This window comes from Pogona vitticeps, chromosome 3, assembly GCF_051106095.1.
Source record: "Pogona vitticeps strain Pit_001003342236 chromosome 3, PviZW2.1, whole genome shotgun sequence".
Classification (NCBI taxonomy): domain Eukaryota; kingdom Metazoa; phylum Chordata; class Lepidosauria; order Squamata; family Agamidae; genus Pogona; species Pogona vitticeps.
The window spans coordinates 120,890,178-120,917,905 of NC_135785.1; the positions used below are offsets into that span (position 1 = coordinate 120,890,178).

General features: G+C 40.8%; 1 protein-coding gene across 1 annotated transcript in view; it reads right to left on the reverse strand.

Moving 5' to 3' along the window:
* Positions 1-15,853: 15,853 nt before the first annotated feature.
* The window catches only part of UVSSA (UV stimulated scaffold protein A), a 69,478-nt gene continuing 57,603 nt past the window's right edge, over positions 15,854-27,728 (reverse strand). The window contains exons 12-14 of the mRNA XM_020797050.3: positions 26,754-26,865; positions 23,107-23,293; positions 15,854-18,293 (exon numbers count right to left, since the gene is read on the reverse strand). Of these exons, the coding sequence (XP_020652709.3) occupies positions 18,200-18,293; positions 23,107-23,293; positions 26,754-26,865 (393 nt within the window). The 3' untranslated portion in view covers positions 15,854-18,199. The remainder of the gene's footprint in view (positions 18,294-23,106; positions 23,294-26,753; positions 26,866-27,728) is intronic.

A 27,728-nucleotide genomic window follows, 5' to 3' on the forward strand; every position in this document is an offset into this window, starting at 1 on the left:
GTACATACCAGCACCCCCATCCAGATGCCTGGTTTCCTGCCTTTTTATTTTCCCTTTCCCTTTAGTAATGCAGGGAGGCATTAAGACAAAGAGGTTCATGAATCTGGTGAGGTTCAAATCCAGAGAAGCACTTTTGAGGAGCCACCTCACCCACCAACAGTTTGCCTGGTCTTCAGGAGATCTGAGGACGAAATTCCACGCGCTCCCTTTGTGAGCCTGCTCGGGTGTTAAGATCATAATTTTGTGGCTTCTTCTATTTTTAGTAATGCATCTGCCTAACATTTTTTTAAAAAATATATAATGTTATTAATTCTTTTTAATGTTTGAATAATTTACTGTTTTAATCTTTTAATAACTTTTTTAGTGATGTAAGTCACTTTGGGTCCTTTTTAAAGGAAAAAGGTGGGGGTAAAACTATTTTAAATAAGTAGGAAAAGAGAGGACAGGAACGCGCGGCACAGGGTTTAGTCGGACATGTAGCCAGTTGAAGGGGGAGGAATGTCCTCTTGTCAGCCTTTAAAATGACACCCGGATGGCTGCAGCAGTGTGTGCAAAGGGAAGGAGAGGAGGGAGGTCGTTTCCCCTGCAAGCGATGGAGCCGGAAGGGCCGCTGGGAAGAAAGTGAGAAATCACTGCGTTTCTGCGCCGCGCACCCGGCAAATCAATCCGAGGCCACGGACAACCTCGCAGCGGCTGACCTCCCCTCACCCTTTCGCTTTCACTCTTTCCTGCCTTGTATCTCTTTTATGTCAGCAAAGAGAGGACACACAGGATTGGCCCGCTCCTTACTCTCTCTACCTTGGCAGCTCCCCTTCTGGTGGCTTTTTCTTTTCTTGTTTCCGCTCGTTCTCCTTCTCAGCAGCTTTAAATCATGCGAGGCAAACACCTGGTCTGGGGAGATCTAAACATCGGTTGCTTAGATCGGTGTCCCCTTCAAGATTGAGGGGCGCTTCAACTGGACAAGCCGTCCTGGCAAAGGGCCTGGGTTGCGCGACCGGGCGCACGGCACCGAGCCACCAGCCCCTTCGCCAGATTGCCGCAGGACCTTCCACAGCTGGAGGTCCACGAACGGCAACGTGGAATAGGGCACCGTCTTCAGACACTCGAGGTGATCAGCAGAGGACAAGAGCGTGTGTGTGTGTGGAGATGGGCACCCAGGAGCCAGGCTGGCGTGCCAGCGTTCTTCGACTCCACCATGTCCCTGCTGCTAAGGCTCAGTAGGAGAGCGCCTCCACCTCTACCCTCCTTGCACGAAGTCAGAGCCATGTTGCAAAGCTCCAGTTGCTCTGGTAAGGCTGTTAGACCGTCTGAGCTGGTTAGTTAGTTATTCTAATTTCACTGCTTCAGGAATTGATCCACTGTAAATAAATACTCATACCACTGAAATCTCCTTTTGGGTGGCTTTTTACAGCTGTGTTTTTGTTTCATACATGGTAAATAGTCTCGCTCATTACAAAAAGGCATCCAAAAAGAGGTTTTATAGATGCTCTAAACTTTAACACAGGAAGAACACTCGAAAGGCCATACCAATAATTTAAATAAAATAATCTGGATGAACTGGAAAGCTGGGCAGAAAGCAACTGAACTAAGTTCAGCCTAAAGTTGTGTTAGCCACTATCATGCATGCAATGTGCTGGCAATTTGGATTGGCCATTTGGCCATGTTTAAACACATATTTCTCGAGGGGAATATATTAAGAACATCTTTTCTCTAGGGGAGAATCTGAACCCAGAGCGTTAGGCTAAGCACAGTGGCACTGTTTCTTGTGCTGGAGAAATAGTGAGAACATCTTCCTAATATATCAAGTTAATTATTCTCCTCTGGTCTGCTTAGTAGGAAGATGTTAGTACACCCGATGTGCAATACACAAGCTTCACTTTGAGTAAACCACCTTCATAATCGTAGCATCTCCCTTGTCAAATCATTCTGAGACTAGAAGCAGTTTGTGGAGTGTATAACGGAGGCTCATTATCAATTTGGGGGGGCGGGGGAAGGAGGGGAGGAAGGGCAGTCCTACTCTGGTCATGAGCAACCTGTGTCTAAGACTGCCTGGTCTAAAAAGAAGACCTTAAGAAAGTGCCTGCCTAAAAAAGAAATACAATCAATGTCAACAAAATAAGTACACAAGAGATGACTGGAGTTTTCTTTTATCTTTCAACAGCCTTAAGCAGAGCTTTCCACCCACCTCAGTGTGAGAACAGGGAGTGAGAAAAAAGAAGATATGTATTCAGAAATGAAAGGGACACAACTATACCAAATACGAGGAGGGAGAACATCTGCAGCATATTAATTTTGATTACCTTAGGCTTAATTTAGCTCACCTCACAATGTAACTAGGCAAGAATCTCCAACCTCCTAATCTCATGCTCTGTTGAGCAGAACTGGCCTGGCCCAAAGCGGGGGAACCACAGCTCCTGGCAAATTCAGGAGCAACCCACATCTCCCATGCACTGAATGAAGCTTGCCAGAATTGCCCATCCAAACCAACTGGCACTCAGTCGGTGAGGCAGACAAGTCCCATGGGAGGGTCGCACACACCAGACCCCCCCACCCAGACTGAAAGCTCTGACAAGCCAGTTTGACAACCACTCCTTCAACAGATAATAGATGCTTTCAGCCACTCACGGAAAATCCTTAATTTAATCCTCCCCCTTCAGCCTGCATTAACCTTGCTTGTTGTGACATAATTAAAGCACAAGCAAGAAATCTCCATAAACGGATTTCAGGTAAGAAAATCCCAAACACAGTGTGGAATAGGCCAAAGCCAAATTCCAAGTATCCAGGACCAAACGCATAATATTGCTAAGCATACCCAAAGGCATAATATTGCTAAGCATACCCATAACAGCAAATGGAAATAAACCGACAACATATTACAAGGAAAGGTGGCTGGCAAACCAGCAGTAAAAAGACATTGTAGCAGCTGAGCTGGGCCTTCATGCCCTTCACCAATACTGTACAGTGGTCCCTCAGTGGCCAATGCAGAAGAGGCAGGGTATAGAAGGGCACTCCCTTTTCAACATTGTTCTCACAGAACTGCCTCCCTCCTCCATATTTCAGTCTGAATGTTTTATTGATTTTCCTCAATCTATGGGTCTTAGAAACAAGTACTGTACTTTAATTTGATCCTGCTGAGACCAAATGGTAAGGACAGCAAAATGACTGCTGGGAAACATTAAGGAAGTAAGTGCAAAAGCAGGATTATTGTTGAATGTAATGAAGAAGAAAATGTGGCTGCAGAAAAATAATAAATGCCAACAATGAAGGTATTAAAATAATTAAAGATTTTCTATATCTTGGTTCAATCATCAATCCGAAATGAGTCTGCAATCAAGAAATCAGAAGAACACTGAGACTCTGAAGGGCAGCTGTGAAAGAACTAGACCAGATCTTAAAATGGAAGGGTTTTGTAAGGCCAGAAGAATCCATGCTGTGGTATTAACAGTTACAATGTACAAATGTGAAAGATGGACAATGAAGAAAGGTGAAAAGGGGGGAAGAATTATTTGTTTGAAATATGGTGCTAGAGAAAAGCTTTGCTGGACCATCAGAAAGACAAACAAGTGGGTGTTAGATAAAATCAAGCCTGAGACAAAAATTAAGGTCTTTTTCTTTAAGTATATCATGAGAAGACAAATCTCACTGGTAAAGACAATAATGTAGGGAAGAACTGAAGGCAGCAGAAGACCAAAATCCCACAAAGGCTTCTCTCCTCTCATGATAGCAAAAATAAAACACAACAGCAAATTTTCTGTCCTTCCATAACATCTAAAATTAGCTGCCTGGGGTAGTTGCTTAACTTCAACCAATTGTAAGGCCAGCCCTTTTTAACATCTCAGTACTGAGTATAAAAATGTGACTATTGTTGTGGCTTAACTTATTATTTTTGTATTATTGAACAGAAACCAAAAAAAATAATAATAAAAATTGAGGCATCTGCATCAGGTGACTTGCTCCCATTAAAGGTGCAAAATTCCCATCTTTGCATCTGCCCCACCCCACCCCACCCCCGACTGTGGCAGACCAATAATCTGAAACAGCATGACAAAGGTTCATACCTTGTGAAAGAAGATTTAGCACACACATGTATGTTTGTGTACATATTGTAACAGACTTGCACAGATATGAGTTTCCTCTCAGTTCTGCTATGAGAAATTATTTGATGTTATAGATTATATGAAGTGCGGGTAGAAAACAACACTTCTACTACGACAATTGCTCTATTCTATTCTATTCTATTCTATTCTATTCTATTCTATTCTATTCTATTCTATTCTATTCTATTCTCTTCGGACTGTGTATTGCTACTGCGATCTTGTAACAGTACAGCTCTACCAATAGCATGGTATAATACTGTATGTTGTTGTTTAGTCGTTAAGTCGTGTCCGACTCTTCGTGACCCCATGGACCACAGCACGCCAGGCCGTCCTGTCTTCCACTGCCTCCCGGAGTTTGGTCAAAATAATACTGTACAAGTTGTAATAATAACTGTGTACAAAATTTTATTTGGAGTCCTGTGTTATTCAAGAAAGATGCTGTTCATAAGATGTGTAAAGCTGACACAAGTCCTGTTGCTTCTAAGCTCTCAGTCCCAGCAATTGCTTTATTACTTTGGAAAATCCCTTGCTCTCCTTCTTCTAGCAAACCCATAGTCTCCTCCCAAATTATTTCAGAACTTCTCACCTGTCCTGTGCTCTGAGAAAGAGCTGAGGTTGGTGCTGAGCTGATTTCCAATGCACGGCAGTTTTCCCTTGCGTCGCCCGATGTTAATTTCCTCAAGGACACAGCTTCTCGGGAAACTTTTTCCTGCATTCCTCTCTCTGCGCGCGTCTCCAGGGCCTGTAAATCCTCTGTTTGGACGGACGATGAATCGCTGTCTTCTCTGGAATGCTCCTTAGCATTCCACTGGGCCTTGTTAACTCTTTCCACACAAACATCTTGCATCTCAGGGTTGCTTCCAATTGTATGAAGCGTCTCATTGCAGTAATCCCCAAAGGAACCCTGCTGAACTTGGAAAAACTTTTGCATCAAGCCAGGTTCTGTGCTAAGAAAACGTTTTAAAAGGATGTTTTCCTGATAAAGCTCACGTATCAGGAAATCTCTTTCCCTAATTTTCTGCTTGGCTTGCTCGAAAAATCCAGAAGCCATTTCTAAGAGTATATCTATGGTTTCTGACTGGTTTTCTTCCTCCATATCTGCTGGTACTCTAGCCTTGGCTAGGTTAGCGAAAACAAACAAAAAGGAGAGAAAAAAAAATTTAAAAATCTCCTCTGCACTTCTGACCAACTGCTGTCCCTTCTGCTATCCTAAGATAGGCGAGAGAACAAACAGCTGCCAAACCAAAATAAAATTAAAAATCTCTTCTGCGCTTTCGACCAACTGCTGTCCCTGTGACCCTAAGGTCTGTGAGAAGACAGACAGCTGCCAAAACCAAAATACTGAAAACTCCAAAAGGAAGAGAAAAGAAAAACTGTGATTACTCTGTGAACCCTAAAGTTACAGAGATGATCAATGACTGAACTGGGTGCAGATAGATACCTCTAGGGCCAGGTCATCCCGACAGATGCTGAGATCATAGGGCATGACTCTAGGCCAAGCCAGATGCAACTAGGTACTCCTGCCAGATCCTAAGATCGTAGTGGGGAGACCCAGAGCTAGTCTGGAACACGGCCAGGTGCTCCGGCAAATCCTAAGATTATAGGAGTACACTTAGGCCAAAAACAAAAACAAAATACTTGGATGCAAGTTCCAGAACAATGCAGTCAGAGTCATTTATGCAATCCTAAGATTGTGAAATGACCTGCTGCTATTACAGAGTGCAAGCACTCTAAAAATAAAGGACATGCATCTTGGAATTTCTTCACTACAACGTTGTAACAACCTGCACATGCCTACTGCTTAAATTCAATTGTTTCCTAACAGTTTGCTTGTCCCACTGGGAATCTCTTTCTTAAAAGAGCACCCCAGATTCTAACACACATTACCACAGCCTGAAGATTTAACACCTCTCACCACAGCCTTTAGATCTAACTGCTGGCAAACAGCGTTTCCTAGGAAATTACTGTTTACACCCAGGGAAGCACCTAGCTCCTTGAAGCCTCAGTGTCCCACTGCAATCAAAACTTAGCTTGTGGATCAGAGTCACTCAAGCTGCCAGATAGAACAAAAATTGGTCATCCTGAGGTACTACAAAACCCAGCACGTGGTTCATCCCACCGCTGCCACCATGTGACGAACACGGGTTCGAAAACACACGTGTACGCTTGGACAGAGAGCAATCCGGAGTTTGCACATGCTAAAATGGGCTGAAGAGTCCAATTCAGCCAGCTATGTTACAACACTCCTTCTCGCAGGTCTGCCCACATAAGAACACACTGTTACCCTCAGATATTATTGTGAAAAGGTCAAGTGGGCTTTGTAGTCCTTAGACTTAACTTGCACCACTGACAGGACTCTAAGTAAGCTAGGCCGAGGCAGCACTCTCAGATGACCCTATGACAAGTGTACTGTTCAGGAAACCAAATGAGTTTTATAATCTTTATTTTATTAAAGAAAAAGCATGTTACTAAGTATCAGAGCCAAATTAAACCAAAACAAATAAACTAGTATTATGCTGTTTAGTTACACAGATGTAGTGAGGCAAAGAAAACATGAAAAATAGAAAAGTATTCAAAAAGCAAAAAAGCCATTAAAATGAATAAAAACAATTCCAGTCCAGGAAATCATTAGTAAACAAAATAATCCAAGTTGGTTATGAAAAGGCTATAGTCCTCAGTGATCCTATAGAATAAAAATCCCTAAACAAAAGTAAAAATCCATTATATGTCCCATAATCCTTAGAAAAGTAAAATTCAGTAAATATACCATAGTCCTTACTAAATTACAAGAGCATAGTCCATATGGAGTATTCCAAGAAAAGAAGTCCATAAAGAATATTCCATAGGTAACAGTCCATAGAAAATAGTCAATGCACAGTCCTTAGGAAAATCCCATAAGTCCAAAAGTAATCCAGCAAAGCATAGAAACCAGTCCATGTAGGTAGGCCACTAAACTCTCTCTCTAGACATCAGGGTAAGTCCCATATGGCTGAAATGTAGGTCACGAATCACTGAAAGGTCGGTCTTGGAAAGACAATGTCCATAGGTAAAAAGTTCCTTTTTCAAGAGTAACTGGCAAGGGCCTAATGCACCTTCCCACGATGTCATCCAATCAGAGTTCGTTACTAGGCAGACAGTCCTGTTACATCACATGAATTCTTTCTCATACACACCAGATGTTATTTGGGTTACGGTGGTTTATCAAAGAGTCACAACAATTCCCATCTAATCGCACCGAGTTCTTTTTCTCAGGCCTTCAGAATAACATGCTCTCTGCTCGCCTAGAAAACAACTTGTCAGCATAGCACAGATATTATATACAAAGAAACAAAATGGAACCTCTCTGGCTCACTTCATAATTACAAAACCCATATGCCTTTAAAAGATTTTAACTTAAAAACCCATCTCATCACATTGGTTACCCAAAATGTTTTACTCATGTCAAAAATGATGTTGAAAATTCAGTAGAAAAGGAGTGTGGTTTTGGGAAGATTTGGGAAAGCAGGTCCTTGATCAGACTTCGATTCCTTCCCACTTGGAACAGTCCTCTGTGGCTGACGACTGTGATTGGTTGTGGGTGCTTATCTCCCCTTTTCATCCCCTCCCCCCCACTGCCTTTTGTGTGTGTCCTTTCTTTGGTAATTGCAGCTGCCTTGTGGTGGACATCAATTATTCTGATGTGGCCGGAAGGATCCCCTCAGTATAAAGCAAAAGCAAAGCATACTGCTTATATACCGCCCCACAGCACTTCAAGCACTCTCTGGGCGGTTTACAAGTCAATTTTGGAGGCTACACATTGTGCGCCCCCCCCCCCGCAAGCTGAGCACTCATTTTACCGACCTCAGAAGGCTGAATTAACCTTGAGCCGGCTACCTGGGATTGAACCCCGGGGTCGTGAGCACAGTTTAATCACTGTGCCATGAGACTCCTATAAGTGATAGTTCAGAGATCTGGGGCAACATTTGCTAAACAAAACAGAGGTGGTATGTTTGGACTAAAGTTTGGCAAGCCAGATCTGGCATGGCTGCTGCCTACAAAGAAGAAAAAAAAGGCTTAACCTACAGAAGGAGACTATTTTCCCTAGCAGAAGTTGGTGCTCAGAAGGTACATAAAATACCCCTTAAAAGTGGTTTTGTAGCAGCAGCAGGTGAAGGGCTGATGATGACTGAAGGGCTGATGGGCTCAAGAGGATTAGTAATGAGATCCCAGACTTTTGGCTTTGTTGTCACCGGTGTGAACATTACTTGATCCAGCCTGGGCATGAGGTCATCACCAGCTGATAGATATTTAGCAAAGTCTCAGACAGGCTGGTAATACTTTAATCCTTTTCTCATTTAAGTGACATGGTAAAAAGACAAGGGTGGATAAAAAGTAAATAAACATGGAACAAATATTTCAATTCACCTGGTTTCCATCATGTGCAATCCAGCAAGGCCACACATGCAGTGTGCCTATTGACATAGCCTTACAACAAAATGTCTGTAATTTGGGAGTGGGTGGATGGGTGGGGGAGCATAAAAGTCATGACTTCCTCAGTTAAAACACAGCTCTCTGGGGCTGAATTATTTTGCTATTGCATTGCTCCTGTTACTGCTGCTGCTCTGTCATCAGGCAAACAGGAAAATGTGCTTGGAAAATTATTTCTGTTCATTGATTTGGAAACATGTTTTTTCTTTTTAGATATAGATAGCTGATAGATCCTTACAACTTTTTTTTAATTCTTCACAAAATTTCCCACCATTATTTGTCAGGGTGCATTTTAAAATACAGCTGTTTAAACTCTCCTTGTGAGACTTCTCTCTGAGAGGTGATACATAAATAAATGTAGGTGTACTCTACCTTAATATCCCTCCCTCAGTAAAGATGCCAAATGAAGGGGCACTTTCTCTCCCTGTCTTTGCAATCTGTATGTAGGGCATATCATATGGAAAAAATGAATTAGATTCAGATTAAAGAGGAGTGAAAATTAGTGCAAGAAAAATCAACAATTTAAGACATGCTGATAACACCAGGTTACTTGCAGGAAGTAACAATGACTTGAAAAAAAATAACAAAAGCAGGATTGCAGTTGAATATTAAGAAGATGAACGACAGAGGAATTACATTAATATCGACAATGAAAAAATCTTAACTGTATAATTGAGTTGGATTATGGTCTATGTCCTACACAAGGCATTCCAGAACAAAATGTTGAAGCATCTGTGCTGGGCAGACTCACAGTTGATGTACTTTGATACAATAGGACTCCCGTATCCACAGGGGAAACAGTTCCAAACTCCCCATGGATACTGAAACCATAGATAATAGCAAATCCTATGATCTGTTAGACCCAGGGCTCTCTCTATGTATCTGTAAGGACAATAATTTAGGGTGGCTGATGACCATGACACTCGGGAGGTAGAGATGTTCACAGCTGTTTACAAGCAGATACTAGAGAACTGGCTGGATGGTTAGAAGGTTGGAGATACTTACAGGGTGTTGGTTTCTACCTTTTGTAGAGGAACCTCTTTCATTACATGTCTCACATGTCTTTCATGTACCATTCCTTTTGTTAAATGCAAAAAGAACCAAGTCTTTTGGGCTATTTTCTTTTGCTTTTCCTCATTCTTTTTTTTTTTTTTTTGACTGAGTAAAAGCCCTTAAAAACTACTCCAAATAAACAGGCAACAGAAACAGACAATCTACTCGAAAAAAAAGCAACCGGCCACCACCAAATTAAAAGCCTGCCCCTGCCAACAAAAAAGTTTGGCCATGTTTCCTAAATGTATCTGCTCCCCTTTCTAAACAGATGGCTGCCACGAGCTAATGTTGCAACTACTGCCATTGCTGAATGCAGACAAAGAGCAAGAGAGAGAGGAGAGAGTTGCAAGAGATGCCGCCAGTACTCACTCTCTCTCAAAGTGGAAACCTAAAATCTTGAGGCATCTGTGGTGTCAGCCTTTCCCTAGTGGAGCAGTGCAATGAATGAGCCTTGAGAGTTGTTGTTGTGCCTTCACCTCCAGGTGGCTGTTGGTGCCCAGAGGGCTGGACAAGGGACCCTTCATCCTTTTGTGTGTGTGTGTGTGGGGGGTGTTTCTCCTTCAATATGGATCTGCTTTATGCTCAACACCAAGACTTTCGAGTGTCAGGGCAGCTGGTGGCCCTCAAGGAGGAATTGACCAGCCACACTTGGAGCCCCAGAGACCAGTGTGGCATCAACCCTTTGCTCCTCATACTGCAGCCTCAGGTGGATGGCCTCTTGTAGGAGGTGAATGAAGACAGGGAGAGAGGAACTGAATAGAAAATGAATGGTTCATCCTTACACTTCTTTTGTGCCAACTTTAGAGGGAGAGCTTGATGTCTTCCCCCTTACTGAGAGAAGTGAAGCATGAAAGGAAGGCAGGGCTGAGTTTTGATAAAGATCTCAACCCATGGCCTTGTATTGCTTGGCAGGGCAAGACTTAGCAGCAGAACGTGGCAAATCTGAGCCAAAGCACTCCCTCTGGGTTTCAAGCAATTCAGTCTCTTTTGCACCTTGAAATTCACACCTTTTCCTCGCATGAAAAACTTCCTGGGTGGTTTGACAGAGGTTTAAAGGGAGTTAAAGAAAAGGGGAGAGGAGGAAAAATAAAATTCTTGCAAATCAACAAAAGAACACAAAAAAGAAAATAAGAGCCTCCCCCATTTGTATTAACCCTTTTGTGTTGATCCCAAACATACTGATGGAAGTATATGATGCTGAACTCATCTTCGTGCTCTGCATTGGCAACATTCTCCACTTGCCCCTGAAAAATGCAGTGGATGGCTGCAAATGACTTCTAACCTTCCCTAATTACACCAACAATTTTCTGAATTGCTGCAGGATGATTTCAGGACACTCCCATCACAGTGTCAAAGGCAGCAAGCTGCTGCAGAACAAACAAGCAGAACTGGGCCTCCTGCCACCTACTGGTGCAGAAGATATCAACAAACTGGAACTCCACCTACTCCGAGCATATGGAGAGCAGCAGTGTGCTGGGTGTAAAATGGCCTAAGTCAGTGAAATGAGCCTGCTGACTTCTGATTTCTCAGGTACTGGTGCTGGAGTACAGGCCTTTTCATAAGGCCACTGGGACCTTGAGTGCTTTCAGAAAAAAGACCCTTCTAAGCCAGGTGATTCCCATTATCGGGCATCTCTGGTAGCAAATTATTGAATTTCTAGATGATGGAGATCCACAGAAAGGAGCTTTCCTACATTATATAACATGAATGGCATGCAAGCTGAGGATTAGCATAATGGCATTAACATTATACCAGGGCTAGGTGTACATAGTGGCCCCCATGTGTGGCCATGTGGGGTTACGGAGAGCATTACCAAGCGACACAAAGTTCCGGTAAAAGGAAGTGCAGGATGCCCAAACCTAGAAGTGTATGATAGCACTAGGACACAGCAGATACTCCCTCTTCTTCCCAGAGCATCACCAGCAAGCCTTCCACCTCTACCACTCCTGGCAGATGCAGAAGAAGCTATTTCAGCACCAGTAACAGAACCATTTTATTCCCACAAGCACCTGGGCCACATCTTTGGGAGCAGCATTTGGGTATCAAGGCAGCCACAGCTTCTTGTCAGGAGGACACTCCCGCAGCACTGATGTGTTACCTGTCTGAGCCAGTGGAACACTTTGACACCAATTCTCTGGAGTTCTGGGCAGCTTGCACCCAAATCTATCCAAATCAGTATCCATTGATTCACCTGCCCCCATGTAATTAATTATGGAAAGAAACAGAACAATGACTGACTGCTCACCCCGATGGGTTCCCATTGGTCCACTTGCTTGTACCTCTGTTAGCACACCCTGCCTATATCTCCTTCCAGTTGCACCAAGTCATGTGACTGGTGGGGGGGGGACATGGAAGGAAACTTCCCAAAGAATGTTGAGGACTGTGAACATCTTTGACAATGACAGTACCCTGGTGGCTGATTCATCCACTCTGGAAGCACCACTGGATTGCTTCTGGAACCAACAAAGAAGAATCTGACTGGTGCCCAATGAGGAATTTGAGTGGCAACTCGTTAATTTGCACAATTGCACGTACACTGGTATACATCCACTTACAATGCTGGTGTAAGTGGTGACTCACACATATTTTCTTGATGAATAGGTTTTCATAGGATTTTTCTTCAAAGCAACTGTCACATTCCTGCTTGCTCCTTGATTGTTTCACCACGCAAGAGCACAAGCTACGTGTCGTGTTGCTGCCACCAGGAGGTCCAGGAAATGTGTCATTTTAAATAGAACCAAATAGAAGTTGTTTATTGTTACAGGTGATGAAGGTACAATCAATGTTGTTAACTCTTAACGGAGCATCCCACTTCATCCACTCTCAACCACTACTCCCTCTCAAAACTCCCATCTAAACTCTTCCTCCTCCTGCAGAGAATCTTATATCTTGTGACTTTGCCTCTCCAGCACTCTTATTGGTCAATGCAGATAAAGAGGTTACTTACCTGTAACTCTTGTTCTTTGAGCAATCATCTGTGAATTCACACTAATGGTTAATTCTGCACATGCGCAGAGGCTGTGGAATATTCTGGAGCTAAAAATTCGCTAGGATCCCCCCCCCGCGCAGCCCACGTGGTCTGCCGTCCTAGTGGTTACCTCAGTTCCCCAATGCCGCTGCTGCTCAAAGAGAGAGACAGACAGAGGGGAGATGTGACAGACAGACGGGTAGGTAAGATGAATAGTCTGCACAATCCATCTTGATATGGTTTGGGGAGAAACATGCTGTCCTCTGTGAGGTGAATGAGGCGAGTCAAACAAACACTCGGACTTCCTAAAGGAAGCAGTCCTTCCTTTAGGAAGTCCAAGTGAAAGCTATAGCATGTTGCACGTCCAAAAGGTGAACTGATCTCTCAACACCAGTGGAAGGCTTTGGAAAGAAGGTGAGCAGAATCACTGATCGCCGAACATGAAAATCAGTCGATATCTTCGGAACGAAGGAGATGTCTGGATATAGTGCAACCTTATCCGGGTGGAATTGTGAGAAGGGTCAACACAGAGAGCTGCCAGCTCTGATGCCTTATGGGCAGAGGTGATTGCCACCAAAAACAGAACTTTAAATGACAACAAGCAATAGCCAGTGGTTTGAATGGTGGGAGAGACAGACACCTTATGACCATATGTAGCGACCACTGAGGTGTAGGGAACAGTCTTGGAGGATTAAGGTGGGGTAACTCACAGGGGAATCTTTTCAACATAGGGTGCTGAAACAATAAAGCAGTCTCAGAATCTTGGGGTTGGTGTGCGACAATAGCTGATAAGTAGACCTTCAGCGTGGATAATGACAGGTGATGATCAAACAGGTAGGATAGGAAGAGTAATACGGCCCTCAGAGTAGTCGGTGCCATTGGAAGATCATGCGCTTTCGCAAATTTTTGAAAAGCAAGCCATTTATATGCGTAGAGATGGTTAGTAGAAGGTTTCCTCGAGGTAAGATTCTCCAGGCCTTAAGATGTAGCGATTGAAGGTCGGGATGGAAGGTCTTCCCTCCGTGTTGAGTGAGGAGGTGAGGGAGACAAGGTAGCTGCATTGATTGGCATGCCATGGCTGTCAGCACTGTGAACCATGGTTGCCTCTGCCAGTATGGGGCAATTAGGATCACATTGGTGCAGTCTTGCTTTATTTTGACTATCGTTCATAAAATGAGTGGTAGCAGAGGAAACAGTTAAATGAGATGAGCTCTCCACGATACCATGGGGGCATCTCCTAGTGATCCCTGGTTAATTCCTGCTCTTGAAAAGTAGCTGGTGCACTTTTTGTTTTCCTTTGTTGCAAACGTATAACAGGGTGGCCCCATTGTCTGCAGATGTTGAGGAACACTTCCTGAACAAGAGACCACTTGTGCATCTGGAAAGTCTGTCTGCTCAGATAATCTGCCCAGGCATTGTCCTGAGTGGAAATGTGGGCAGCCGATGGAAAGATGTGGTGATCCAGGCAACACTCCCAAAACTGGCCAGGGGCAAGAGGGGAAGTGAAAGCATGCCCCCTTGTTTGTCAACATAATACATAGCTGTAGTATTGTCCATGGTAACCTGGACCGCATTGCCAGCAATGAAAGCACCTTGAAAATGGCCAGCAACTCCAGGTTGTTGATGTGGAGAAGCCTTTCTTCTCAGCGACCATGTTGCGTACATGTGAAGGTCCCCGCAGTGCGCTCCCCAACCTATAGGACTGGCATCGGTTGTCACCTGTGATGTCAACAAAAGCGGTGCAAAGGCGCGACCCATGAATAAGTTGGTAGGAGTGATCCACCACTGAAGCTGGTTTGCAAGCTCATAGGTAACCTGCAGGCCCATGGTGGGTGCATCATGAGGGGGATTGATCGTCTCTAATTATCTGTGCCAATAATTCAATTATCATTGTAAATAGTACTGGAGATAAGGGGCAACCTTGTCTTGTACCTCGGCCTAGGTGTATTGTCTCAGTTATACCATCATTGACTATTACTCTGGCTATATTCTGTAAATAAAGTTGGTGGATTATCTGATTAAAATTAGGACCAAACCCTAAATAATTAATTAATATCTTTAACAAATCCCATTCCACTGAATCAAATGCTTTGAATATGTCTAACGATATTACTCCCGCCTTGGAATTACTTTCTTTTGCTAGGTGCATTACGTTAAGTACCCTCCTCATTAAATCTGACATATGCCTGTCTATTGTGAATCCATTTTGATCATTTTCAATATATTTCCACATAAAACTATATCAATCTCTTTGCCATTATTGCTGTAAATATCTTAGCATCCTGATTTATCAGTGATATGGGTCTCTATGCTTCCATATTTATAGGATTTTTATCTGGTTTCAATATTAAAACAATGAGTGATTCTCTCCATGACAGTGGGATTTCTTCTCCCCTTAATATCTTATTAAATAACTCTTTTAATTTTGGTATGAGAATCTTTTTAAATACCTTATAATACTCTGGGCCTAATCTGTCTGTTCCAGGGGTCTTTCCTGCCTTTAAATTATTTATAATATCCTCTATTTCTTTATCCGTAATCAGCTGTTCCATTATGTTTTTATCCTCATCCAAGACTTTCTTATTAAAATTATTTTTTATGTACTCTTCAATTTTTATTATGGAAGGATTTTTACTATTATATAAGGTTTTATAAAATATTTGGAAAGCTTCCAATTTCTCCTTCATTTTATTGGCGCTCACAGAAACATTCCCAAGGCCAACTCAGAAGACTGCAACATGTTTCAAAATACACAATGGTTCATACATTTACAAACATGGCAGCCACTAACCCTGGGATGCACTTTTGGATATTTTTCTCACATCTACCACGGCCAATAGGATGAGACCCAACACGCACACATAGGGTTCAGAAGACCAATAAGGGGATGCTGGGCTTATTGTATTTTGTGTAAGAATCTTATAAAATGTTTTTTTCCATTAATGATGGGACTCCCGATTTGCCTTTTAAGACGGGAGTCCAGCTATATGTTTAATAAAAATAACAATTGACTCACATATAGTCTGATTGATGCACTTTTTTATCTGTATTCCCTGCCGGAGAAATAAAACCTAAAATTGAATGGTAACAGTGCCTTGCAAGATGATTTTAATTTGTTCCGCGAAAATCGTTGTCACACACCCCCAGTTCCCGTTTGTTCTTCTACACAAGCCAGGTTCACTTTCGGGCATGACATTTACTTTTCAACCCTTTTCGCTGCCATCAGAGGATTTATTCCTCACTCTATCAAATGACTCTTAAGTCACAGTTATCCAATATAACAATGTTTATTTATGTGTTTATAAGTAAATCATATAAAGTGAATCATGGATAGTCTTATTTTATTCATTCAATAAACTGTGCTTTGATAACATTTATATTTGCTTATGAAGAATTATTTTAATCAAGGTATTTATTCATTTCTTATCTTATTCTCTACCTCTCTTCTCTAACACATTTCTGGTCCTAACTACCTAAACTGCTTCTATCAAACTGACATCCCTAACTGAAGTCCCTAACTGATCTCCCTAACTCATATCCCTAACTGATCTTTAACTGTCTTCCATTCTCTTCTTATATTTTCTTAGTTCTGCCCCTTCCGCTCAACCATTGGTTGCTAGTTTAGGGTTCCATTATGATGGACAGGAGTGGTTACTGACCTGTCCATCACAATCGTCTTGTGAAAAAAATCATCTTACAAGGTTCCCTATGCATCAATCTAAAAAAATGTCTTGTGAAGCATCGTTCTCAAAAAAAGTCTTGAGAAGCAGAGTCATAGAAAAAAAGTCTTGTGAGGCACCACAGTGATCGCAAAAACCAATTGTCTTGCAGGTTTTTCATGCCACGAGGCAATCGTCTAGCGAGGCAACACTGTACATATATCAATATGCACTATGCTGCAATACTACAGAGCAACTATCTGTCCTTCTTGGTTCACATTTTGGAAAACAATGTGGTTATTTTCTTTGCATCAGGCATTTATTCACAATCCATACTGTACTATAACCCCCCAAAATGAGGCTTAATTCCCACATTTGAAAATTATTGTCCCTCAGACTTCAGTTATGAATGAATGCTTTATTACGGTCAAAGACCAGCAAAACCAAATCAATATAAAATAGATAGTATATGTAGTTCAGTAACCATAGATACAAGAGCCCTGTGGTGCAAAAAATTATTCTTCTGCTCCCAATTAGTATTTCACTCATTCTATAAATCATAGTCTCCCAACCTGCGGACTGTGATTCCCAAGGAGGTTGCAAAATGTTTTCTGGAGAATAGCCATGGTTATTTTTGGTTGCAATTATTTTTATATTTCTTATGTCAAATATGGCATACACAATACTGTTTTATTTTAATCCTCTTGACCCACAGAGGCAACCTAGAGTTCTCAGTTATTTCTGTAACTCTTTGGGTAGATTTTCCTTTTATGTATGGGTATTATCCTACCCACTCTGAAAGAGCCGCTCTTGCTCATTTCTCTCTGCTCCTCCACATCCACCTTTGGAGGACTGAGATCAGCCCTTTGGACCTGAGCATTACCCAGTTCAAAGACACCTCAATGAGGCAAATGCACGGTACAAGCGAGGAACACCAACACCCAATATGGTGGCAGGATTGAACAAATGTTGCTGTAGTGGCGGCAGTGTTGCCTTTTCCTCTGCCTGAGTCTCCTGCTCCTCTGGGTGTGTGATAGCAGTACAGTGAAGGGAGAGTGGACCTGGATGGGGAGATGCCTCCAGGCCCCATCTGAGTCATGGAGGAGAAAGGCAAGAGGGGCAAAAAAGGTGAGGCAGTAGAACTGGGGAGGGGATTAGGCCCATGGGTGTTTGTGTTTATTTGGGCTCTAGAGGGAGGGACTCTTCACTTAGGGAGCTTTTTTGGGGGGGAAGACACGTGAAGGGTCGTTTCTACCTCCAAAAAAGTAACTTAAACTCAAAGTATATTGATATTTTTTCTCCTTTTCAAATTTTATTTGGTAGAGGCAGATTTACAGCCCCCACAATAATTATGTATTATTACATAATTATTTAATATATTATGTTACAATTATATTGTGAAAAATCTATTTTAATGCGTTTTCTTTATCCCACTAAAATGCCTTTTTATACAAATACAGTGCAGACTGCAGGTCACTTGGCTATTATAAAAGGGGGCTGCAATTTGAAAAAGGTTGGGAAGCACAGCAGTAAATCCTAACTACCAGATGAAACAGTTCATGAGTTTAAACAGAATGCTTGCCTTGAGAAGCCTGTTGGCTAGCAAACATCCCAGGTTTAGATGGCTATCAGAGTTCTAGCCTTCTCTAGCAGGCATCAAATTACCAAGGCACCAGTGGTCACATGGCAGAACAAATCTGCACTATGATAGGCTTTTAATACATGGTATAAATATAAATGCCCTAAAGGCAGAAAAATCTAGTCCAAAAAGGTAAAAAATATATATTCAAGAGTTCAGCTGGAATATACAACACACACACACACAACTGATTTATTAAAATTGACATCAATATAAACTGACATTAATATAATATATTCCAATAAATGTTTTATCTACAGGGCTTTAAGAACAGCTGTATTGGTCAGTGTCTTCTCAGTCTTGACATTAATAACCTTCAATTCAGTGCATAGTTAAACTGGTTTGCAAACTTTTCATGCTTTCTTTGATCCATTTGATTCATTGCTTTCACCACCCGCTTCACTGCAGCTCTGTAAGAAAAGCAAGACAAGAGGAAAATAATAACCATACTAAACCACTACTCTATGCAAATGTCTGCAACACCTATATGAGTTTGTTAGCAAAAATAATGAAGTGGGCATGATTAATTACTAATCAAGCCTCAAACACTGCACTTATGATGAAGCAGAACAAATTTATTATGTTAACTAAATTAGCTACAGCAATACAAACAGTTTTAATTTAGCAGTGAGCTCATTAACAGAAATAAACAAATGGAAGTCTTTCAGCATAATGATCATGCACTTTCTACCATTTACAGTCACATCCATTTGAGGCAATTACTTGGGTGAAATTTTATACATTGCCTTAGGAATATAAACTTATAGATGCTACTGTTTATGACCTTCTACTCATCAGTAAGTGTCTTGGAATTAGGTGAATGTGAAATGTTTGTATGCTATGATGGAATGAACCATAACAATGCAAGCAAGTTACACATGAAACTGTACCAAAAATGATTTTAAAAATCAGTTAACAGCAACCCTAAGGTGCAAAGAGAAGCATTAAAATAGCTGTTGTGGCTTGATCAACACCCATCCTGGCATTCATTATATCCTACAAATGTAGTAAATTATTTGTTAGGAACATCCTGAATCTCCTGCATGCAATAATTTCCAGAAACAACTTATAGGGATGTGCTGATAAGAGACAATAGTTGCCACTTCCCACCATCACACAAAATGAAAGATCCAAATCCATTTTAACATTTGCTATCGCAGTAAGAACATGTGTGAATTACTGGAGAGAAGTGGGAGGAAGAAACATGAGGGGTGGCGGTGGGATTTCTTTCCTCCGACCTGAAATGGAGTAATTGGAAAACTCAAATTTTGAGGAAAACCTTGCCTTACAAAACCTTTTACACATTCCAGAAGAGAAAATATTTCATCTGAGTGTGAGAGTTGATTCCCCAAAGTTTCAAAACTGAAAATCTATCCTTGGAACACACAGAAATAAACTGTTCCCTCCTGAATTTTTCAACTTTTCCCCCCTCATATTTTTAGGGAAGATACTCCTCTCAAAACTGAAGATATGAGTATCTGCTCATTCTACTACTATATTACACTGTGTTAACTATTCCGTTTTCTATGACTTTTTCCTTATGATTTCTATGACAATTACATTTTTGTTTTGAAACACACATCCTCCATTGCTGCTTGAAGCTTTTGAAGTATATAGTGTTTCTCGGTCAATAAAATAAAACACTTGCACTTACTAGAATACTGGTTAAGTTTTTATTTTTTCTCCTGTTTTCCATTTACAGAAATAGCTAATAAAGAACCTTACTGGTAAAGTACCACTCTAATTTCAATATTGGGTATATCTGTAATATTTATTTGAATAAAGTTGCTTACTTTTATTTTACAAATAAGAAATAAGGCAAAGACAAGTTTATGTTCTACGTTTCATGTAACACAGGGCCAGTGCAATGTAGTGGTTAATGCTGGGCTGCTGGGCTAGGACATTTTCCTGTTCTGCCACAAAGCTGACAGGGTTTTTGAGAGGATAATAGAGGTGGGGGAGAACTGTGTATATTATCTTCAGTATTTCATGTTCTTAATGTTCTACAGCTAAGAGCTGATCATATTTTTCTCTTCAAAGACTTTAATCTTTCTGAGCATCTTATCTCTAATTTAGATGTATAGTCAGCTCTGGACCACTTGCCTGGAACTACGTAGATATGGCTTTACTTGCTCTACCATGGAAATAAAGGAAATGGGATGAGTTATTTATGAACTGAACATAGTTAAATAGCATAACCACCACACAACGGTTGGCAGCAGCATGGTCAAGAAATCAGGTGTCCACTATTTCAGTCCATCTGTTTCTCTCACACTGAACATACACAGGTTGCAGTTGCGAGCCAAAGATGAAGCTTGTTTTATGAAGTGACAATCTTCAGTCATTAAACCTTTCACAATCAAGTCTTTCAAGGAAGATCCTGCTACTGGGGCCACATTCTGCTTAAGCTTGGCACCACGTTGTCCGAGTGGTGTCATGATTATTTTGAGAGCCTTGGCCACATTTTATTCTTGCACCTCCCAACAATTTTACTTTCACACTATTTTAATGTATGTGTGCAATATTTCTCATATGCTTTTAAAATGGAGGATTTACAACAATTAAGATTATTAGCACATTAAAGAAGTGCCCCTTTAAGTAAGTTTACAGGAGCACTGCTATAAAAGAATGGCAAATATTTGGTCAGGGTTTTGGATCTGGAATGTTATTTAATTGGTAGGAGAAAAGTGAGTCTTTAGCACGGCCACAGTGGCCTTGGCACTTTCATGTCATGTAGGTTTTACATTAGCACCACTGGCTTGTGAGATACTGTAAATGAAATGAGATCCCACTCTGATGATCTGTGTGCAATTTCACTTAACTTTATTGGCAGACTGGAGCCTGGGTTTATCACCTGCACATTTCAAGTAATTTGGGGCTGTTATATAAAGCCAAGGTTATCATCTTGTTTAGTGCTGCAAACTATGAAACCTATTAAAATATGACAGATTGGATTCCCACGCCTGGCACTAACACACATTCAAAATCATTAGCACGAAGCACAGTAAACTAAAAACAACTTTTTAAATTTATTTTCTAAAGCTGACATGAAATTCCTGCTTATTAGAACTTTATGGCTTATTGACTCTTCAAAATAAGACCAGATAATACAAGATTGTCATGGACAATGTGCTGTTCTGCAGGGAGAAGAAAACCAATGTGAGTTTTCATTACACATAACAACCATTACATCAAGACAAGAAGAGTAACACAATTTTTAAACAACGAACATCCCTTGAACTGGCTGATTCAGGCCTTTGAGGTTATACAACATTGTAAGTACTTATATATATATTTTTTTGGAACAAAAGGTTTTTTGCTTCTTGATTCAATTGTAGTTGCTTTCATCCACGTATCTTGAGCATGTCAGACATTGGTCTATTTGTAATGTTTGCAACACAGATGATGGCTTCAAACACCGCTGACCCAAGCAGGAGTTGGAACAAGTAACCATGCAGACCACCAGACTTTTATTTTCAACTTCCAAATTTAATCCTGCCTTTCCATTCCCTATGGGAGGGCCTTCCATGCTATCGCTATACATTTTTGGCAGTGGCTGGTAGTGATGTGGAAATTCTTTATACAATGAATTAGATCTGCATTATTAGCTCCTTGTCCATTGACACTACTGAGCAGACCAGTCACAAGGATGTAGTTTTAAGCATTAGATAATGAACATAACCTTGGTAAACAACTGATGTTTAATTCACAAGATGGAAGTCCAGTGATGCATATGAATGTACAAGATATATAAAAATTTATTCAGGCAAAAGGTCCAGATCATAATGCAATACAGATGATGCAAAACTAGCTCCCATGAACAGGGGCGAGCTGGAGAAATGTTTCCCTCTTTGTGGATGCTGCCACTGACTCTTCTGCAAGGTTCTCTGATGTGTGCTGCTCACGCACATCAGGGATAATTCAGACCTGTACAAATTGGTTTAATGTTTCTTAATTGTTTTTCCCTTTCAAGAAAGATGAGGAAGGTACTACTCAGATCCTTGAAACAGTGCTTAAAGTATAGAGCTACTCTGTTCTGAGTGTTGCTCTTTTCTATATCAGAAGTACATCTTCTCCAGGAAATCTTATTTTAAGAGACAGAAGGTGCTTGGGAGAACCTTCCATATCTGGGAGACAGAAGGACCTTCTCCAGAAGGTTCTGTATCTTGGAATCCAAGTAAATGACTCCAGAGGCATCTTCTCCAAGTATCACTGCAGAACAGCCATTTTCAACTTTTTTGGCCATGGCCATAAACACAATATAAAAGAAATATAGGTTGAATCAGGAATGTATAAGCCACATAATGAACCTTATAAGGTGGTATGTGAAGAATTGATTCTAGTCTATGACCCCCGCCCCCTTGAAATGTGCAAGACATTCTTATTCAAACTGTCTGTCACATTGGAGGCCTCATTCAAGGCTGCTCTTATAATCTTTTTTTTTCTTTTTAAAAAATATTTTTGTTCTTTTGGCTAAGTAGCAAGAGAAACCTTTTCCAAACAGTTGTAAATCAATCTGGAGGAAAAAAGACCAGATGATGCTACTACTACAGAATATCCTCACCCACAACAACCAGCTATTTTAAGAATACTTGTGGGGAAATATGAGATGATTCTGGTTTAAAATTCCTTCACTCACAGCAAGGAAGGGAGGCAAGGCAATCTGCTGATTTACAACAGTCTAGCTGATGACTACAGGGCTTATAACCAGGGAAATGATGCTGGGCAAGTACAAGTTCTATCCATATTGTCAGAAATTCATAAATTCTATTAATTATAAAATGAATAATACTTTGATCAATATGCAGTTTAGCAGAACAATTCCATCCACTGGAGCTCAGAGGCTAAGAGGAAGTGTGTGTATATGAAAGTTATGGTGTCAGTGAACAAAATGTCTTAGGTTATGGAGCATGTTTGCCACTTATGTAGCATGGATGCTAAGCCTATACGTACATTACAATTTTCATGCTTTGTAGTGCATGAGTAAAACTGAAAGTATCCCAAACATACTGAAACAGCTTTATAATCCTACTAATGCACATTGCAAGTGAATAGAGAATGCCCTTTCAAAAGGAAAGGGTAATAAGATAACAGTTTGCAGACTAAGGACACAATCTTTTCTTTTATATATGGAAAACCACACTCTGAAGAGGGAACACAGCAAATCAAAACTAACCTAATACAAGAGATGAGGAATTAGAAACAAATGAGCAAGTCTCTTACTTATTGAAAACTTTCTTCTCCAGGCGGGAACGACAAGTGTTTGCCTGTTGTTTCAGATCTACCAGCTTGGGATATTTCTTCTTTCCTTTGGTTTTTCCTCCTTTTCCTTTCCCACTATACCGAGAAGATCCAAGATCAGCCCCTGTGGATGCTTCAACTTCCCTCATGAATTCTGGATCTTGCCATTCTGACAAAGGAAAAAATCCATTAAAAGGTTTCAGCACTCACTCCTAAATCCATATGTTTTCAGAATGTCATAATCAAACAAAAACTTACTAAATTATTAAAATGACTGGCTGTTGTGGTTTGTCTGTCTACAATGTTCGGGCAATTTGGAGCTTAGCCTCACAATTTCCACATCAGAAAGTAACTGATCCTGGTTCAAAATCAGAAATCTAATTGTAAGACAGATATTAAAGGAAAGTCTCTGTCTTCCTCAAGTACTGTGTCAAGGTTCCTCAGATCAAGGCCCACACTAACCATTGGTTAACACTACCCTAATTGTGCTGGTGTGGGTGAATTCCAGGAAGATCAGGTGTGCTGATGCCTGGGAGAGAATCTTCTAGCCTGGCACCCTTCCAACACCTTGGTTGCAACCTGATTAAGCAGTGCTTCCAGAAAGTCACCAAAAAATGCAAAAGATGAAGCACTTTGACTCTTACGTCAACCCTGCAAGGTATGAAACCAATAAACCCACAAGACACACAGTCCCCCAGTAGTGCTAAGGCATGATTTTAAGTACCACCAACCATCCCAATCCAAAATTCAACAACTGTGAAAACATTATTTTTTATTAAAAGTGGTGATTTTTTTAAAAAAAAATCAAATTCAAAACAGCAACTCTTAAAAACCATTTTCTACAGTTATAGAAATAGTCAGAGGCTGTGGAGCAAATAAGCAATCATAAAGTTAAGGCAAGAGCAATTACAGAGCAAATTCACAAGAATATAATAAAGCTAGCTGGCCTATTCTAATGCTCATATCCTAGCATAGCTTCAGCATAGTCTCAGAGCAAAAATGAAGTGAGTGTCTTGCAGCAGGGCAGCAAATGAGTATAGCTTTCTCTTGAGTGATAACTAAGCCAAATTAAGTAACTTTTGTTCCCATTTTTATACCCGAAGTTCCAAGTGCTAGACTTTTCCAGAAGATCTGCCAATCAGACATGGAGTTCCTCTGAACTTTCACAAAGACGTAACTACTTACTTCTTATTTCATTCAGCTGAAACCATGTTTCTAATGAGTTCAGTACAGAGGAGTGAGCTCAGCTCGGCTTTGAAGCTTGTTCTCACAGTGATAAGCAACAGGTATTACTGCCTTCTAATTACCAGTGGGCATTCCTCCCTTCTCTTGGTTGGGTCATTCCAGGTACCAACTACAAAGCCTGATTTTCTAGAAGAGCAACAGAGTCCATGATTCCTCATTTTCCCATTTTCTTGACACACTGCTTTGTGTCTAACAAAAAAGGCTAGTGTGTATGCAAGGCCTTGCCCTTGATTATCCTCACTGTTTAGCAAAGTAAGTTAAACCATATTTAAAGTAGTGGCACATGAATTCATACTGACATTTCAGTTTTCAAACTATTTTGCGCTGATGACAAGGCAAGGCATGAATACTACTAGGGAAGTTTTCATGGAGCTATTCTTCAACATGTATAACAAAATCCAAACAACTTTCCCATCTAAGCAAATAAATTGTAATCCATGAAAACTCAGAATGAAATAAATTTCTTTGTCTTTAATGTGACACAATACAATTATTTTTATGGTCGTTGCTTATTTTGTTAAATATGGATGCTATTAACATTCATTAATATTTTTGCATATGCTATAAATATCTTGATTAGTCATGAAAAAGATGAAAGGTTAGGGTTATGGTTGGAATATGAAGTAGAAAAAAGTCTCAGCTGTTCAAAGCAGGTGGAATTGAGCTATTCCCCACTGAAAAGACACAGTACAGTGTTGATGAACCTTTAAAAGGCAAACTGAACTAGTCTATTAGCTTCATTTATGGCAATAAGAGCAAGATTAAAGCCCTGCACAGACAACAAGTGGGGTGGGGTGGCAGTAGAGCTCTAATGGAATTCATGGGTCTTCCCTTCAAGCCTAGAAGAGCAAAATGAAAACACACACATGCACAAGATGGATCACAGGTTTTTGTTTTCTTCTGTAAGTAAAGGAATACAGAGCAAAACAATCCAGACACAGAAACAATTAATCCAGGATTAACAAAAACTGTCTAAACAGTTTATCTCCCAATAAATAAGAAGGCGTCACAGTTTAGGAACCCAGTGAACAGAGCAATTGTTTAAACACAACGAAAAAGTGCTGGTGTTCAGTAGAGATGAAATGAGCATTTGAGTAAAATGAAGGAGCAATTTAAAAGCCTTTGAGAAAAATCGATAGCATGCCAGGAAGAGCAGCCTTTTTGAGCACTGATGGGCCCCTAAAGCTCTTCATACATTGTTACTGGTTTAGCAGCAGGGAAAAGAAAATTACACAGTTTGCAAGGGTAGGGTGGAATCAATACTGCAGTTAGTAAAGAGATACTATTTCACATCTGACTGGCCAGCGGCTGCCTTCAGTACCTTGTCCTGATACCTGTTTGTTAACAAGTCACTAAGGGTTGGCAAACCAGATATTCTTCAGGGCTGACACAAAAAATAGGCACTTAATTTGCTCCTCTGTGTGAACTATTGTAAAAGGATGAACACTGCAGATTAGCAGGTCAGCCTAATCCCTCATGATTTGTCGTTTCAGAAGAGCCTGAAGCTCCACTCTGTGGACAGCTGGGATGTAATATTTTTAAATTGTCAAGGAAGAAAAAGCAAGGCTTCATCATTATTAAACAATAGCATCAGGGTTGCTCAAATACTTTCCAGTTAACTGGCCACAAGACAAAAATACAACTGGAGATTCACAAAATATCACACTGACACACAGGACTGGTTTGTGGTAATTCAACCCTTCTGTAGTGTTAACCAAAGTATTTCCCTCCACCTTGACCTGTACAAAACACTTGTACTCCTTGTACAGATTGTGGGTTTGGTCTCTTCAGGGTGACTTAAGGTTTGTAAGGCTCCCTGCCCAACTTTAGTTCCATAAATGAAGTTGATTACTCTTTTCAGAGGATGCAGATTTCAACAAAGGAAAATTCTAAAATTCAGAACCTTTCTGCAACTCAAAACAAATGTCTTAGGGCTTTTGTAGTTCATGGTCTTAAGAAATTAGAATTACTTTTCTGTCTTATCATGGTATTCATACCATTAAGCTAACTTATATATATATTTGGTCTTACATAATAAACCATACAAGTCTGTTACACTGAGAAATAGCTAAAATTTCGAACATTTTGCCCATCTCTATTAAGCAATGCAATAGTAACGCAATATTTTCTTTTGGTTTTAGGAAATGGCTAATAATTCATATAATACCTTTTTATGAGAATTATTTTTGATATAAATATTTTACAGTAGAATCAGAAATACATCAATATTTGGATATTAATAAGTACCTGTATTGCTTCTCTTCTCTTTACAATAGGGATCTTTTTATTTCAATATTTTTTAAAAACAGAATAGTCACACTTGGATTGCCAGTTACTCTGCATGTATTTCAAACACAACAACAGATTTAATAACATAAACAAACCTGGGTGCTTTTCCCTTTTCTCAAATTCATTCTTTGCTTCCTTGACTCTGTCCTCTTCCTTGACAGGGATTCCAGATTCATCACGAGGTATTATTTTTCCATGAAAAGGGCACTTCAGGATGAAAAAAAAGTATTTGTTTTAAATATCTATGTTATAGATTATTTAAAAACAGATTATTGGAGAAGCCAAGCCTGATCTGAAACGACAGGTTACCCACCTGTAATTGTAGTTCTTCAAGTGGACTTCTGTGATTCACTCCCTGGGTGATCTGCGCTTGTAGAGCCTCATTGGAAAGTTCTAGAGCTTCTGCGGTATCAAAAAATAAGGCCCCTCCCCGCTCATATAAGTACCTTGGTACCAAGGCTCCCCTTTCAGTTGTGTCAACCGCCGCTACATTAAGCAGAATGGCGTGACAGTGGGGAGGACAGGTGGAATGTGTGAATCACAGAGGTCCACTTGAAGAACTACAATTACAGGTGGGTAACCTGTCGTTCTTCTTCGTGGCCTCTGTGAATCACACCCTGGGTGACTAAAAAGCTATCTTACCTGGAGGCAGGGTGTCATGCCAAGGTAGAGGCTAGATCAGCATGTCCAAAGGCCGCATCAGTCTTCTGCCTGAGATCAAGTCTATAATGCTGGATGAAAGTGGACAGCTGTTCCCAGGTGGCAGAGGTGCAGACGTCTGGAAAAGGTACGCCACGTAGGAATGCCGTAAAGGTCGCCACTGCTCTGGTGGAGTGAGGGCAAATCACCTTTGGGACTGGTTTGTGTGCCAGCTGATACGCGAGATGAATGGTTGAAGCGACCCATCTAGATATAGTTTGAGATGTCACCTGGCGACCTTTAGTAGGTAATTGGTGACTTATGAAAAGTCGAGGTGAACGCCTGAAAGGTTGGGTGCGTTGGATGTAAAAGGGAAGGGCTTGCGTTACGTCTAAAGTATGGAGGATTCTTTCCTGAGTTGTGGACGGTGA